The 13,336-nt window shown below is 44.4% G+C and overlaps 1 protein-coding gene across 1 annotated transcript; it reads right to left on the reverse strand.

Annotated features, from left to right (window-relative positions):
• Positions 1–3,535: 3,535 nt before the first annotated feature.
• LOC144673731 (uncharacterized) lies at positions 3,536–12,408 on the reverse strand. The gene is made up of 3 exons (XM_078535434.1): positions 12,366–12,408; positions 6,602–6,949; positions 3,536–3,849 (listed from the first exon to the last, which is right to left on the reverse strand). The coding sequence occupies exons 1-3, from the start codon at positions 12,406–12,408 to the stop codon at positions 3,536–3,538; spliced, it is 705 nt and encodes a 234-aa protein (XP_078391560.1).
• Between the last annotated feature and the right edge of the window lie 928 nt (positions 12,409–13,336).

The raw sequence follows: 13,336 nt of genomic DNA on the forward strand, positions 1-13,336 counted from the left end.
CTTCCTCAGATAAGGAGACCAAAACTGCACACAATATTCCAAGTGTGGTCTCACCAAGGTCCTGTATAAGTGCAGCAAGACATCCCTGCTCCTCTACTCGAATCCTCTCGCAATGAAGGCCAACATACCATTTGCCTTCTTTGCCGCCTGCTGCACCTGCATGGTACCTTCAGCGACTGGTGTACGAGGATACCAAGGTCTCGTTGCACATTCCACTCAAGTTATAGCCATATAAGCATAATAATGTAATAACCTATCCGCTGGTATAGTTACTCAGATTTTGCAGATGACAGGGGTCTCAGTTTGTAATAAACAATGAGGCAGACGGTAACAAACCTCAGGAGGACGTGGAGATTCCAATTTGCCAGGCACATACCAGATTGAATTTAAGCTGGAGAAGTGTGAAGTGATGCATTTTGGTGGGATGAATGAGGATATCTGATATAAACTAAATGCTGCAAGTTGATCGGCGCTGTAGGAACAGAGAGATGGATATGATGTAATGTGCACAATAGTTTGAAGTTGGTAGTGAAGGCTGAGACTTCTCTCAATAACATTTTAAATTCTTGGTTTTTTCCAAGAGGATCAGGATGCTATGCTAAACATTTCTACCAAGCTGGTAAGGCCTCAGTTGGACTGTTGTGTACAAATATTGGAACCACATTTGATGAATGATTTGACCGTCTTGGAGAAGGTGTGGGAGAGATTTATTGGGAAGGTACAACTGATGAGGGGCTTTAGATTTTGGAGAGACTGGAGAATTTGCGGCTGTTCTGTGTAGAACTTAAAAGATTGAGAGAATGTTTGATGGAGATATTGACAAATATGAGTTGTTTTGGTTGAATAAATAAGGGAAGTTGCATCCAGCAGCGGAAAGCTCCGTAATCAGAGGACTTGGATTGTAATTAAATTGCAAAAGAATCAGAGGCACCCTGAGCAGCCATTTATTTACACATTGAGTTTTTGTGTTGTGGAATGCGCTGCCGGATAGGTTGGAGGAAGCATTTTCAATATCAACTGTCAAAAACATAATTGGGTAACTACTTGAAATGGAAACCTTTGCAAGGCAAAGGGGAGTGAACAGTGGAGTGGGTGCAATTTGACACCTCTGCCAAAGAGACTGCACAGACACGATGTACTGAATGGCCTCATTTTATAATGGTGGGATGAAGGAAGGGAACGAGTATCCATTAATGTCTCCAATATCTAAACATCCATTTGCTTTCTGTTCATTAACTATTCGAAGGTCTGTGCAGCGCGTGTGGGAGGCCGAATCTCTTCAACACTCCGAATGTCTGGTCGTTTTTTCAGGTTAACCCTGACAGATGTAGAGCTGAGTGACAGTGGAATTTACTACTGTGTGCTGAATATTCAGTGATACAAACTAATTCAGGCCCCGTACGGAAACTATGGCTGGGTTGCAATATAACCTGAATGGTGGGAGTTCAGTTTGTGAACACTGAATCTTCACCTCTGACAGCACCAGAATCAGAAACCGCCGGTTTCCGGTTGTAAATTTGAATCCGGAGTTTAAAAGGTTAATTGGCAGTTTGCGAATGTTTCAGATTCTGAACAAAAAAGGGAGAACTGTAACTTTCTGTTGGAAACAATGAGAGAAGAGCCTGCTATAGGGAAAGCGAAAGACAAGGAAAAGTAGAAAGAAAGATAGAAAGTGAGAGACAGAGGGAGAGAAAGGGAGGAAAATATGCCGAGACACTGAGAAAGATACAGAGGATGGAGACAAATATTGACGAGGAGAACAGAAAGTCTGTGTGTGTGTGTGTTTTTTTGAGAGAGCGAGTGAGAGAGAGGGGGCGAGAGAGATTGTGAGAGACAACGGAGGGTGCCACAGCCAAAGGCAGAAATTTAGAAAGAGGAGATAGCGATTGACAAAAGGAGAGAGGCACAGACAGAGACGGGGACAGATTTAGAAAGATATAGAGGCAGAGAGAAACATGCAGACAAAAAGAGAGAGCCCGCAGCTCATTCTATAAAATCCTCCGGTTCAATTTCTGATGTCCAGCAAATTGTGTTTTAATTCTGTCCCATTGTGTGATTTCAATGTGACTAAATCCGGTTCTGCTGATCAACGAACATCGAACTGTCAGCGACCGCACTGCTCGTTTAACTGTTCTGTGTGGAATTAAGAAACTGAACAGTGAAAACGGTTAACAGCTGCACGTCTCTCAGGCATTGAGGTTAGAAGGTTAGAACATGTGGTTGTTAAGAGCAGCAGTCTCTAGCATTCCCCCCTCATCTCCTTTTATTTATTAATTTTTCTTATTGAACAATAAGAAAATGGGGAGGTGTAGCACAGAAATAGGAGGGGTTCATCCACCCGCCCATTGTGTGACATTGTTTTGTTAAATACTACAGTATTTAATGTGTTTAATCCTAATTGCCTTCAATTAAATCCCAAGTCTTCAAGCATCAATAACTGGCTTTCCAAGATCGTCTTCTAAACCCCTCAACTCATCCATCATTGTCACACACTCTGCCAAAATGTCTTTTTTAAAATAAATTGTTCGTTATTTCCCTGTCAGCCCATCATTCTCTTTTTCTGTGTCTCTGACTCTCCCCGTCTCTGCATCTCTCTCTTTCGGCCAAAACCTACATCAGCATCTGGAGACATGATATTTCTGTATAGGAACAGGCGAAGGCCATTCAGCCCCTCGAGCCTGCTCGGCATTTACAAAGTTGGTCTGCCCATTAACTTCATTAACTTACCATTTTCCTTAATCAACAAAAATAGGAGCAGCACTGGGAAACAAACTCCCAGGAATGGAGTTCAAAAGCACGTGAGCATTTGTTTGTTGAATTTCATGTTCATTACCTCAATCAATCGACCATCCCGCTTCAATGGGATTACCTACCCACCGTTCAATCAACCAGATGGTTAGTTGGTTTCCACCAAAACTTTATCCATCCCTATCCTCATCTTAAAGCATATTATGTTATGGTCAGCAATGCCAAGGTGTTCCCCTGCCTTTACTTCTCTTCCTGATTTGTTTCATTCCCCATTACCTTGCTGTTTTTTTTTACGTTTGGCTTTATAAAGACAACAGTGCACATTGTAGGAACTCAATTCCCTTCGCCCCTTTACCTACTTCTTTTGGGGAAATAATACTAGGTAGTGCATCCCTATTATTAATATTCTGTTTGCTACTATATTCTTTAATTTGCCTGCATATTTCTTTTTTCAACTCCCTTCAAGACACACATCAATTCAGTGATAGAGAGATAGAAATAAAAAAGCTTCAGATTGACACAAATACAAAGAGAGAGAGGAAGAGAGAGAGAGAGAGAGATGGGGCCCGTGTTTCAGGGTCCACCGAGCATCATGGTGAGTTATGGAGGCAGTGCAATTCCCACCTTGTTCAGCTTTTCGTACAGCTATCTCCATGCTCTGTATCACTGTGTGTCTGTATTCCCATCATGTTCAGGTTTTTGTACAGCTCTGTCCGTGCTCTGTATCACTGTGTGTCTGTATTCCCATCATGTTCAGGTTTTTGTACAGCTCTCTCCGTGCTCTGTATCACTGTGCTTTCCGCCGACTCAGTGCACAGTAATACATAGCGGAGTCGCTCAATTGTAGTTTGGAGATCTTTAGCCGGCGGCTTTTCTCGGCAGGATCGATAAAAGCAGAAATTCTACCCCCGGCAGCGTTTTCTTTATTCTCCTCTCCTGAAGTGTGTCTCTGAAGCAAATATTCCGGAGCCAGTCCTGGGGACTGACGGTACCAGTGTACTGTGTACTGACGGAGCCCTGAATATTCACAGCTTAGAGTAACGGTGTCACCGGCAGCAGAGGTTTGGAGATGCGGACTCCGGGATACCAGAGAACTGGAATCTGTAGGGTAAAAAATAAATATTATTGTTGGCTTAACCACTGTTTACCCGGGGGAATTTGTTAATAGCTCTTGATTTTGCGGAAATTGTCTTGACTTTGTGGCTGTTCGAACCGTATTCACGGTTATTAAATGTAGTCAAGATGATACATGAGGATAATCATTTATTTTACAAAGCAAATTCTTCCGACCTTTAATGCACGGTGAGAATGGATGGTAGGAGCAGATTCAACAGCAACTTTCAAAAGGATGATGGATCTGTGCAGGAACAGGAAAATAATGCGGGGAAAATACGGGAAAAATGCCTGGGTAGTGGGGACAATTGGGTTGGTCTTTTAAAAGGCCAGCCCATACATAAGTGCCCTACTTCCATCCTTCCGTGCAGTATGTTTCAATGAAGAACATTAAATTTCTATTTCTATTTTGCTTGGTGAGAGACAAACCCGAAGGAATGTTTTATTATCAATGACGTAATCAGCTTCCAAAAATAATTGATCGAGAATGACAAAGCTGCGTTGCATAACTGCGCACAGCAAGGTCCAACAAAAAGCGATGAGATTCATGATCCGATTGGGCCAAACTGATCGTGAACATCAATGGTCAAAGGTCAAATACATGCAGTTCAACACTGCTCTGGAGTTTCAATCTGCCGTTCGTTCCATTTCCCTATTTTCATCCATCAACAGGATCCAATTTTCTCCATTTCCGTTTAATTTGAAATATTTCCATTCCGTTCCCCTTTATTTTTACATTTACTTTGTGCTGTTAGCGCTTCTTACAATCGTGGGAACTTGTCCCAAACTCTCTCAGCTGTCGGTTGGGTTCAGTCTGTTCACTTTCCACTGTGGTTTTGCTATTACTCACTGGGAGCTGCCTCTTCCCGCTCTCTGACAATTTCAATTCTTTCCGTCCATTGACTGATTCTCTCCGCGTTCTCTGAGCGGAGTTTTCTCTAAGTTTTACATTGTACAGGTTCTGCAGGAGATGAAAACGCTATTCGGTCCAACTGAGTCATGGCTGTCTGTACACTTCAGATCAACCTGCCCCGCCCGAAAACTGACTCCCCATTTCTATCCAGCTCCCTGTGTCCGCCTGTCCCGCTCTCCCTCCTGTATTTTCAAGCCTTTCCCCAAATACATCATTACTATCTGCTCCCGGTGGCAGCAACTTTCAAATTCTGAAGGGTCTTTGTTTAAATTTATTTTTCTTAACATCCTGATTTGTTCTGTTAGTGAGGAGCATGTATTTGATGGCCCATTGCTCTGGAATCACCCACAAATAAACAGTAGCTCAACATCCAACCCCAGTGAACTCATTCATAATTTGAAAGATTTCTCCGAATTCTCCTCGGGGTTCTATGTTTCCCAGAGGATAGATGCCCAGCCTGCTCACCCTCTCCCGTGAAATGTCGATTGTTCCTTATTTCTTTTCTCAAAAGTGCAAGAAATCAAAGCAGATAATATAAGAAATAGAAGCAGGCGCCACCATGACACCTTTCAAACATTCTCTGCCATTCAATAATATCGTGGCTGATCTCCTTCTTCAACATCACATTCCCACACTGTCCCCATATCCCTTGATTCTTTTCAGAGTCCAAACATCTATCGAACACTGTCTTGAATACACTCAACACTGAGTGTAATCTGAAACTGTGACCCCTAGTTATAGGCTGCCCAGCCTGGAGAAACACCAACCCAGAATCTGCCAGTCAAGTCCCTTAAGAATGCTTTATGTTCCAATTATATCAGCAGTTATTCCTCTAAACTCTAGGGAATATATGCTTCGACTACTTAATCGCTTCTCATAGGACAATCCCTTTAACTCAGGAAGCAGTCTGATGAACCTTTGTTCACTTCCTTCAAAGCGTGTAGATCCTTTCTTAATAATGAGTGCAAAATTTCACACAGCATCCAGACTGGGGTCCATTACAGTCTTTGCCGCTCACATTGATCTTGATGATCAATAAGTGACAAAACTGATTCATCTGCTCAGCTGGAGATAGATGGTAAACAGCAGGAGGTATCCTTGCCCATCTTTGACCAGATGTCATGAGACTTCATGGGGCCTGGAGCCAAATTGAGGACTCCCAGGGGCAACTCCCTGCAGACTGTATATCACTGTGCCGCTGTCTCTGGGCCTGTCCTGCTGGTGGCACAGGACACACACAGGGATAGTGAAGGTGGTCTATAAGGCATTGTCTATAAGGAATGATTCCGTGAGTGTGACCCTATCAGGCTGTTGCTTGTTAAACTGTGAGACAGCACTCCCAATTTTGGCACAAGCCTCCAGAGTTTGGAGGACATTGCTGGGTTTGGCTATGGTCATTTCGGGTGCCTGGGTCGATAGCAGGTGCTATGCCGAGTGGTGGGTCCGGGTTTCATTAGTTTTTATTTCAGGCTTCGTAACGATTTCATTCATCTGAGTGACTAGGCCATCAGTTCAGGGAGCATTGAAGAGTAAATTACATTGCTCTGTGTCTGGAGTCGCATTTGGGTTAGACCAGGTTCCATTCGCTAAAGGACATTAGTGAACCAGCAATGGTTTCATGATCATGAGCTTTAAATTGCACTGGTTTATATTATTTGATTTATAATTCGGCCAGTTGCTGTTGGTGGGGTTTGAACCCGAGATCCCAGCTCTTGGGCCTTGGCCTCTGGAATACTAGTCCAAAGGCATAACAACTAGACCACCCCCTCCCCAATGTGAACATTACGCTGGATAGTCTGTAACACATGGCGGTTTGGTGTCACTTACCGGCAGTGACAGCCAACACCGTCCCGGATCCATCTTCATAAGCATCTTTCGAAACGGTGCTCCCACATCTATATCTGTACTGAGCTTTACAGTAATAGGTGGCGGTGTCTTCAACTGTCAAATCTCGAATTTCCAGCGAAAATGTCTTTTCTGCTTTATTCACCGACACAACAAATCTCCCTCCGCTGGAGATCCTTTCCCGCTCTGTCCCGGTCTGGGTTTGTCTGAAGAAATGGCCGTTCTCTAAACTATGAGAATTACCATAGAAAACGCAAGTGATGATGAGAGACTGACACTCCTTTCTGGTCACCACTGCAGGGGTCTGTGTCACTGACTGACTGAAAGAGCCTAGAAATTAAACAGAGAGAGTTTAATGTACCATCAGAGCCGAACCACAGAACGGGGTTAAAACCCTAGATAGTGTCTGTAATTGGGATGGTCTCGGGCAGCTTTATATTAAATCCACACAATGTCGGTTTGTTTGATCTGTACTCACGGGGTAAACAGACACACAGGGTGAAAACAAAGAGTATTCTTATCGTTATGCTGACCGGAGCTGAGGGTTTATATGACGGGGAGTAGGAGACTGCAGCCCTAGACTGGTCTGGGAGGCCGGACCTCAGAGCTGGACTGAAAGACCTTAGAGGGTAGAGTTTCTTTGCAGAGGACAGTGTCCCGCGGAGCATTGACGGGCCACACGGTTCCCATCTCTCTGGTCCTGTGTTGCGTGATAAAGTGACATATTTAGAAATGGAAACTGCAGTTTCATGCTGCTTCATCGGGGTCAATAAGCCTGATGTGAAGCCCCCTCTCCTATTTTTCTGATGTACAGTGTCCTGCGGGGTTGGAGGGGTGAGGTGGGGTTGTTTCCGTTAGTGAAGTCTACCACCCTCATTCCCCCACAGTAATGAGCTGGTAGATTCGTCCATGTGTGTTTGGTAAGTGGTATTTTATGAGGGTGGGATGTGGGATATTCCCTCCTTCCCCAATATTATTCCAACTGTCATGAAAAAACAGAATGTGCTGGAAAAAACTCGGTAAGTCTGTCAGCATCTGTGGAGAGTGAAACAGAATTAACGTTTCTTCAGAGCTGGCTGCGCCGGAAATTATTAAATATCTCTCTGAAATGCCTGGTGGGACTTCAGTTGAACGTCTGGTCCAAGCGAAGGAGCTTTAGATCAGCCGGTTCCAGCGACTGAGGATCAGGTTTCAATGTGAGGCAGTCCAGTGACTTTGCAAATATTCAGGCAGAAGTACATGATGACCACAAAGAATGAACTCTCCACATCATTGAAAGAAATGCCTGCTGCACACCTTCCTCTGTGATTTACATTTGAGGGGATGATTCCAGTAAGCAATGTTTGATTTTCAGGTTTGAATTATTCAGTTTCCAGTTGCACTGTTAGAACATGAAGCCGCACACAGAGGGACAGTGAAATTGGGGTTGACACTGTGTTTGGGACTTGTTTTCAAGATCACACTCAATGCCTTGTGAAATCTTGTCATTGTGCATAAACTGTCCCGGATCTAACAACACGTTCTGTTCAAATAAACTTTGCGAGCCGGCCGCGGTCAAATGCTCCTGGAAACTGACGGGGACAAGGGCATGGGGCTGCTCAGTAATCCAGGCAGGTACCCAAAGGGCAGAAAAGGGCCAAGAAACATCTTCACGAGCACAGAACTTCACACTAATTTCGTCGACTGTACGTCACTCAAACGTGCTCGATTGTTGAATCGACCTTTGAGTTGCTGCCGCTGATCCCCAATGTGTAATCAAAGACATAAATCTCATCTGATTCATCGAAACAGTAAAAAAAAACCTGAAAAGACCTCTTTGCTTCATACACATGTTTTGCACGTTAAATATTGTCCAATTTCCTTCTGATTTTGAATGCTACTGGCCTGATTCAGCGCAGAACAGCGCATGACATAAACATGTTTTGCCTCACAGCTACCAAAAATACAACTTGTATTTTAAAGCACATTTAATACAATGAAAGGTCCCTTCACCAGGTAGTGACAGTGATCTTCGTGAAACATGAATTCTGAGAGGCCGATGTGGCCGATCACCCGAATCACCGTCTGCAATGTGGGACCGCGGCTATATTTTGGCATCATGATTACCAACACTCAGATTGTAGCAGTTTAATTTTAAGAGGCCACGATTCTTTAAAAGTAATCGGAAGGAGAAATATTGACTGAACATTTTTCAATCAATATTCGATTGAAAAAAACATGATTTCTTCTATCAATAGTTTTCATTTTTCTCCAATTCCATTTATTTTGATATATTTACATTTAGTTTGATTTTCTTTCGACATTTCCTTTGTACAGTTTGCGCTTCTTGCATGGGAACGTAGCAATCGTGGGAACTTGTCCCAAACTCTCTCAGTTGCCGGTTGGATTCAGTCTGTTCAGTTTCCGGATTGGTTTTACTGTTACTCACTGGGAACTGCCTCTTCCGTCTCTCTGACAATTTCAATTCTTTCCGCACATTGACTGATTGGCGAGCTCTCTGGGCGGAGCTTTCGCTAAATTTCACTTAACACAGAATCATCCATTCGGCTCAAATGATTTATCCATGTGCATTTGCTGCGGACGGGTTGGTTCGGGGTTGCCATCCGCCCGAAATCTGATTGACCATTCCAGTCAGCTCCCTGAGTCAGTCTGTCCCGTTCTCCCTCCTGTATTTTCAAGTCTTTCCATAAATGTATCAATACTATCTGCTCCAACCACTCCCTGCGGCAGCAAGTTCCACAGCCTGACCTGCCTGCTTTTTATATTCCTTCTTCTTAACGTCTTTATTTGTTATTTTAGTGACTATCTTATATTTATGGTACATTGCTCTCGACACACCCACAAATAAACAGCGATTCCACAAACACCTCATTGAAATCCATTAATTATTTAAACGATTTCTGTGAATACTCCTCCTGCTTCTCTGTTCCCCAGAGACAAGAGGCCCGGCCTGTTCAACCTCTCCACAGAGATATGGATTGCTCCTGATTTCTTTTCTCAGAAATGTAAAAAATCTAAGAGTTTGATATAACAAACAGAAGCAGGAGCAGCCACATCACCTTTCAAATCTTTTCCTCCATTCAATAATATCCTGACTCATCTCCTAGCTCAACATCACTTTGCCGCAATGACCCCATATCCCTTGATTCTTTTAGCATCCAGAAATCCACTGAACACTTCCTTTCATACACTCAACCACTGAGCATACACAGTTCTCTGAGGTTGAGAATGTCAGCGATTCACAACAGTGGTTTGACTGAAGAAATATCTCTTCTTCTCCGTTCTAATGGCCTAATCCTTATTCTGAAACTATGACCCCTAGTTATAGGCTTCCCAGTCGGGGAAAACACCCACACGGAATCTATCCTGTCCTGGGTGTTAGATGTTCTCATGAAATTACATCTCATCCCTCTAAGCTCGAGCGAACATAGGCCCAGACTACTCAATCTCTTCTTTTTGGACAATCCCTTTATCTCAGGAATCAGTCCCATGAATCTTTGTTGCACTCCCTCCAAGGCAAGTAGATCCTTCCTTAAATAAAGAGACCAAAACTTTACTCAGAATTCCAGACTGGAGTCCATTACAGTCATTTCCTCCACACACGTCACCCAACACCCTGGGCTTGGATTGTACGTTGAATGGCGCAGAGATCATCCAATACTTCTCTCCCTTTCGATGAATTATTTATTGATGCTTCTAAATGAACATTCCCCCAGTTTATAATTGTTTCCTTATATTAATATTCTTCTTTATATGTTTAATACATCATGCTGACGGTCTCACTGCACTGTGCTGTTTTAATTCACAGTAACCAGGGATACAGATAAATTACAGCAATCCCATGTCTCAAACATCGACAGACAATATAGAGAATTGTCTGCAGTTCCAAACTTTCACATTCGGTCTGAGGGCGGAAAATATGGTTATATGAAGGCAATTGAAAAAATGGCGGGGACAATGTCACTAATTTCAGTCACTGATTGTCTAATAATAAAATTCCATCTGGACCCACATCAGGATCTCTTTTATCTGGAGTCCGTTGTGTCACCCTCCCGTTTCTCTCCCGGGTCAGGTACAGAACGAGCCGTTGCAGGTATCCGAACTGGTCGCAGTTGTGTTGAGTTTATTGACCCGGTGCTTCATTCACATTGCGCGGCTCGGACTGCAATCTGCTGCCCAAGAGAGAGCTCTGTGACCCCGCTCCCGGGCTCTAAGGGACAGACAGAGCTCCCTCGATCACAGTTAACACCGGGAGTGGAGTCCGGATTGTCAACAATCTGCGCTCATTCAAAGCGATTCAGAGTGTGAGAGTCCGTGATGTTGATGTTGTCCCCGATGTGCCCGTTAAACCAATAATGGTCCCGATTCCGTCAACACACACATCCCACCCAAACTCCACTGATATCAATAATAAACTGTCGATGAACATTACCCGGGACAGGCTGTAGCCCGGCGGGGTTTGGAGTCACTTACCGGCTGTGACAGTCACCACCGTCCCGCATCCATCCGCATATTTGGTATACCTCCACAGTGACACCGCTCACAGTCTCCCCGGTACAACAACCACCGACACCTCAACCTGCCGGGAACTCATCATCAGACAGTATAAGCTGCTCAATTATTCAGCGGGTTTAAATAAATAAACAATATTCAATGTTTGAACGTCTCTGTCGGTTCAAACTGTTCTTTGTGAGGCCCTGAGCTCTGAGTAAATGGTCCTGGGAACGAAATGTTCGCTTCATATAAACCAACAAAAATATCAAAGAAAGATAACTGAATGGTGGAAATTACAATGAAATGTAACCAGGTTCCAGCGATAATAACATCAACCCGACAATTCACCATCTTTGCCTAAGTAATTTATATTTTAATTGTACAGAGGTATTTGCTCAGGTTTCTCACGTTGTGAGTTCCCCATACGCTCACACAGTGTTACAAGTCAGTTTAAACTCCCCTGGGACCTTGGTGAGATGTGGGGACTTTAGTTAAACAGATGGGACTGTGGTTCCCCTTTCCAGCTGTTAGACGAGGATCACATCTGGTGTTCGGGGCTTGTAATCGGGATCAGTCATTCCCAATCCCCATTCACTGACACCAATCCCGGGAAAGACATCACCATCCGCACACACTCGGCAGTTATAAAGCTCAAGATGTTAACGGCAATAACCCAATCTCATTATAAACTAGACTGTGGGGCAGACAGTGTGAAGCAGAACTGTCGGGGTTTAACTGCAGATTAACTCCGCTTTTTCTTTTGTTTCTGTGATAATCTGCAGTAAGAGTTTTTGTATCGCGGGAAGCCGAGACCCATCACTGTGCGCTGCCGTACTGAGCTTTACAGTAATAGATGGTGGTGTCCTCAACTCTCACATTCCGAATTTCCAGCGAAAATGTCGTTTGTGGTTTATTCACCGACACAACAAATCTCCCCCCGCTGGAGATCCGCTCCCGCTCTGTCCCGGCCTGGGTTTGTTTGAAGAAATGTCCCCCTTGGAAATAATTCCGCGAAGCACCGGAGAAAACATAGGTGATGGTCAGAGACTGACACTCCTTTCTGGTCACCGCTGCCGGGGTCTGTGTTACTGACTGACTGAAAGAGCCTGGAAATTAAACAGAGAGAGTTTAATGGACCATCAGAGCCGAACTACAGAACGGTTAAAACCCCAGACAGTGTCTGTAATTGGGATGGGCTCGGGCAGCTTTATATTAAATCCACACAATGTCGGTTTGTTTGATCGGTACTCACGGGGTAAACAGACACACAGGATGAAAACAAGAAGGATTCCCATCGTTCTGCTGCCTGGAGCTGAGGGTTTATATGACGGGGAGTAGGAGACTGCAGCCCTGGACTGCATTGGGAGACCGGACCTCAGAGCTGGACTGAAATACTTTAGGGGGATCGAGTTGATTTGCACAGGGCAGATCCGCTGAGATTATTGATGGGCAGCACGGTTCCCGGGTCGCTGGCTAAGTGTTGTGTGAATAAGAGACAGTTTTATAAAAGGAGGCTGCAATTTTCTGACTCTACATTTGGATTGTGATCCGGATGTGAAAGCCCCTCCCACAATACTCTGGTGTACAGGGGTGGGGGAGGGGAGCTTTTCTTTCTGCCAGTTGTGCTGCCGCCTTCCTTTCCCCACAGAGATGGACTGGGAGGTCGGTGCATGTGTTTGTATTGGGTGGTGTTTGTTAAAGGTGGAATGTGGGCCCAGGGCACCAGGAGAATCCCCCCGCCCCGCTCCTATTCCAATATTCGGGACATTGTTTAACTTCACCCTGAACGGACTGGCGGGACCTCAGTTAGACTCCTGATCTGAAGGTCGTCGCCTCAGACTCGGCATCTTTCCTGGCCCGGCAACTGGGGACCAGGTTACAATATGAGGGAGTGCAGTGACATTACCAATATCCTGGCAGATATACACAACATACACAAAGACTAAGTAGCAGCTCGTTACCTTACTTGGCTAGGTGGCTAGTGTCTGCTTCGGAATAATGCCAATAGTACGGGATCTGGAAGCATAGGAACATACGAACAGGAGAAGGCCATTCAGCCCGTCGAGTCTGCTCCGCCATTCAATACAATCATGGCTGATCGAACACTTCAAAGTCTTTTTAAGCAGTAGTAATTCATGCATGCTCCAGCGTAATGCAAGCAGAAGCATGTGTAATGCCGCAATAAATGAGATTGGGTCTCATGTACCGTCAACAGAGACACAG

Source organism: Cetorhinus maximus, unplaced genomic scaffold, assembly GCF_964194155.1.
Source record: "Cetorhinus maximus unplaced genomic scaffold, sCetMax3.hap1.1 HAP1_SCAFFOLD_456, whole genome shotgun sequence".
NCBI lineage: Eukaryota > Metazoa > Chordata > Chondrichthyes > Lamniformes > Cetorhinidae > Cetorhinus > Cetorhinus maximus.

Bases quoted from the DNA above. Each gene is read 5' to 3' on its own strand.
- LOC144673731 (XM_078535434.1), bottom strand. From the start codon at position 12,408: ATGGGAATCCTTCTTGTTTTCATCCTGTGTGTCTGTTTACCCC. The intron at 6,950-12,365 runs GTGAGTACCGAT...TTTAATTTCTAG, and splicing joins CCTGTGTGTCTGTTTACCCC to GCTCTTTCAGTCAGTCAGTG. The intron at 3,850-6,601 runs GTAAGTGACACC...TTTACCCTACAG, and splicing joins GGTGTTGGCTGTCACTGCCG to ATTCCAGTTCTCTGGTATCC.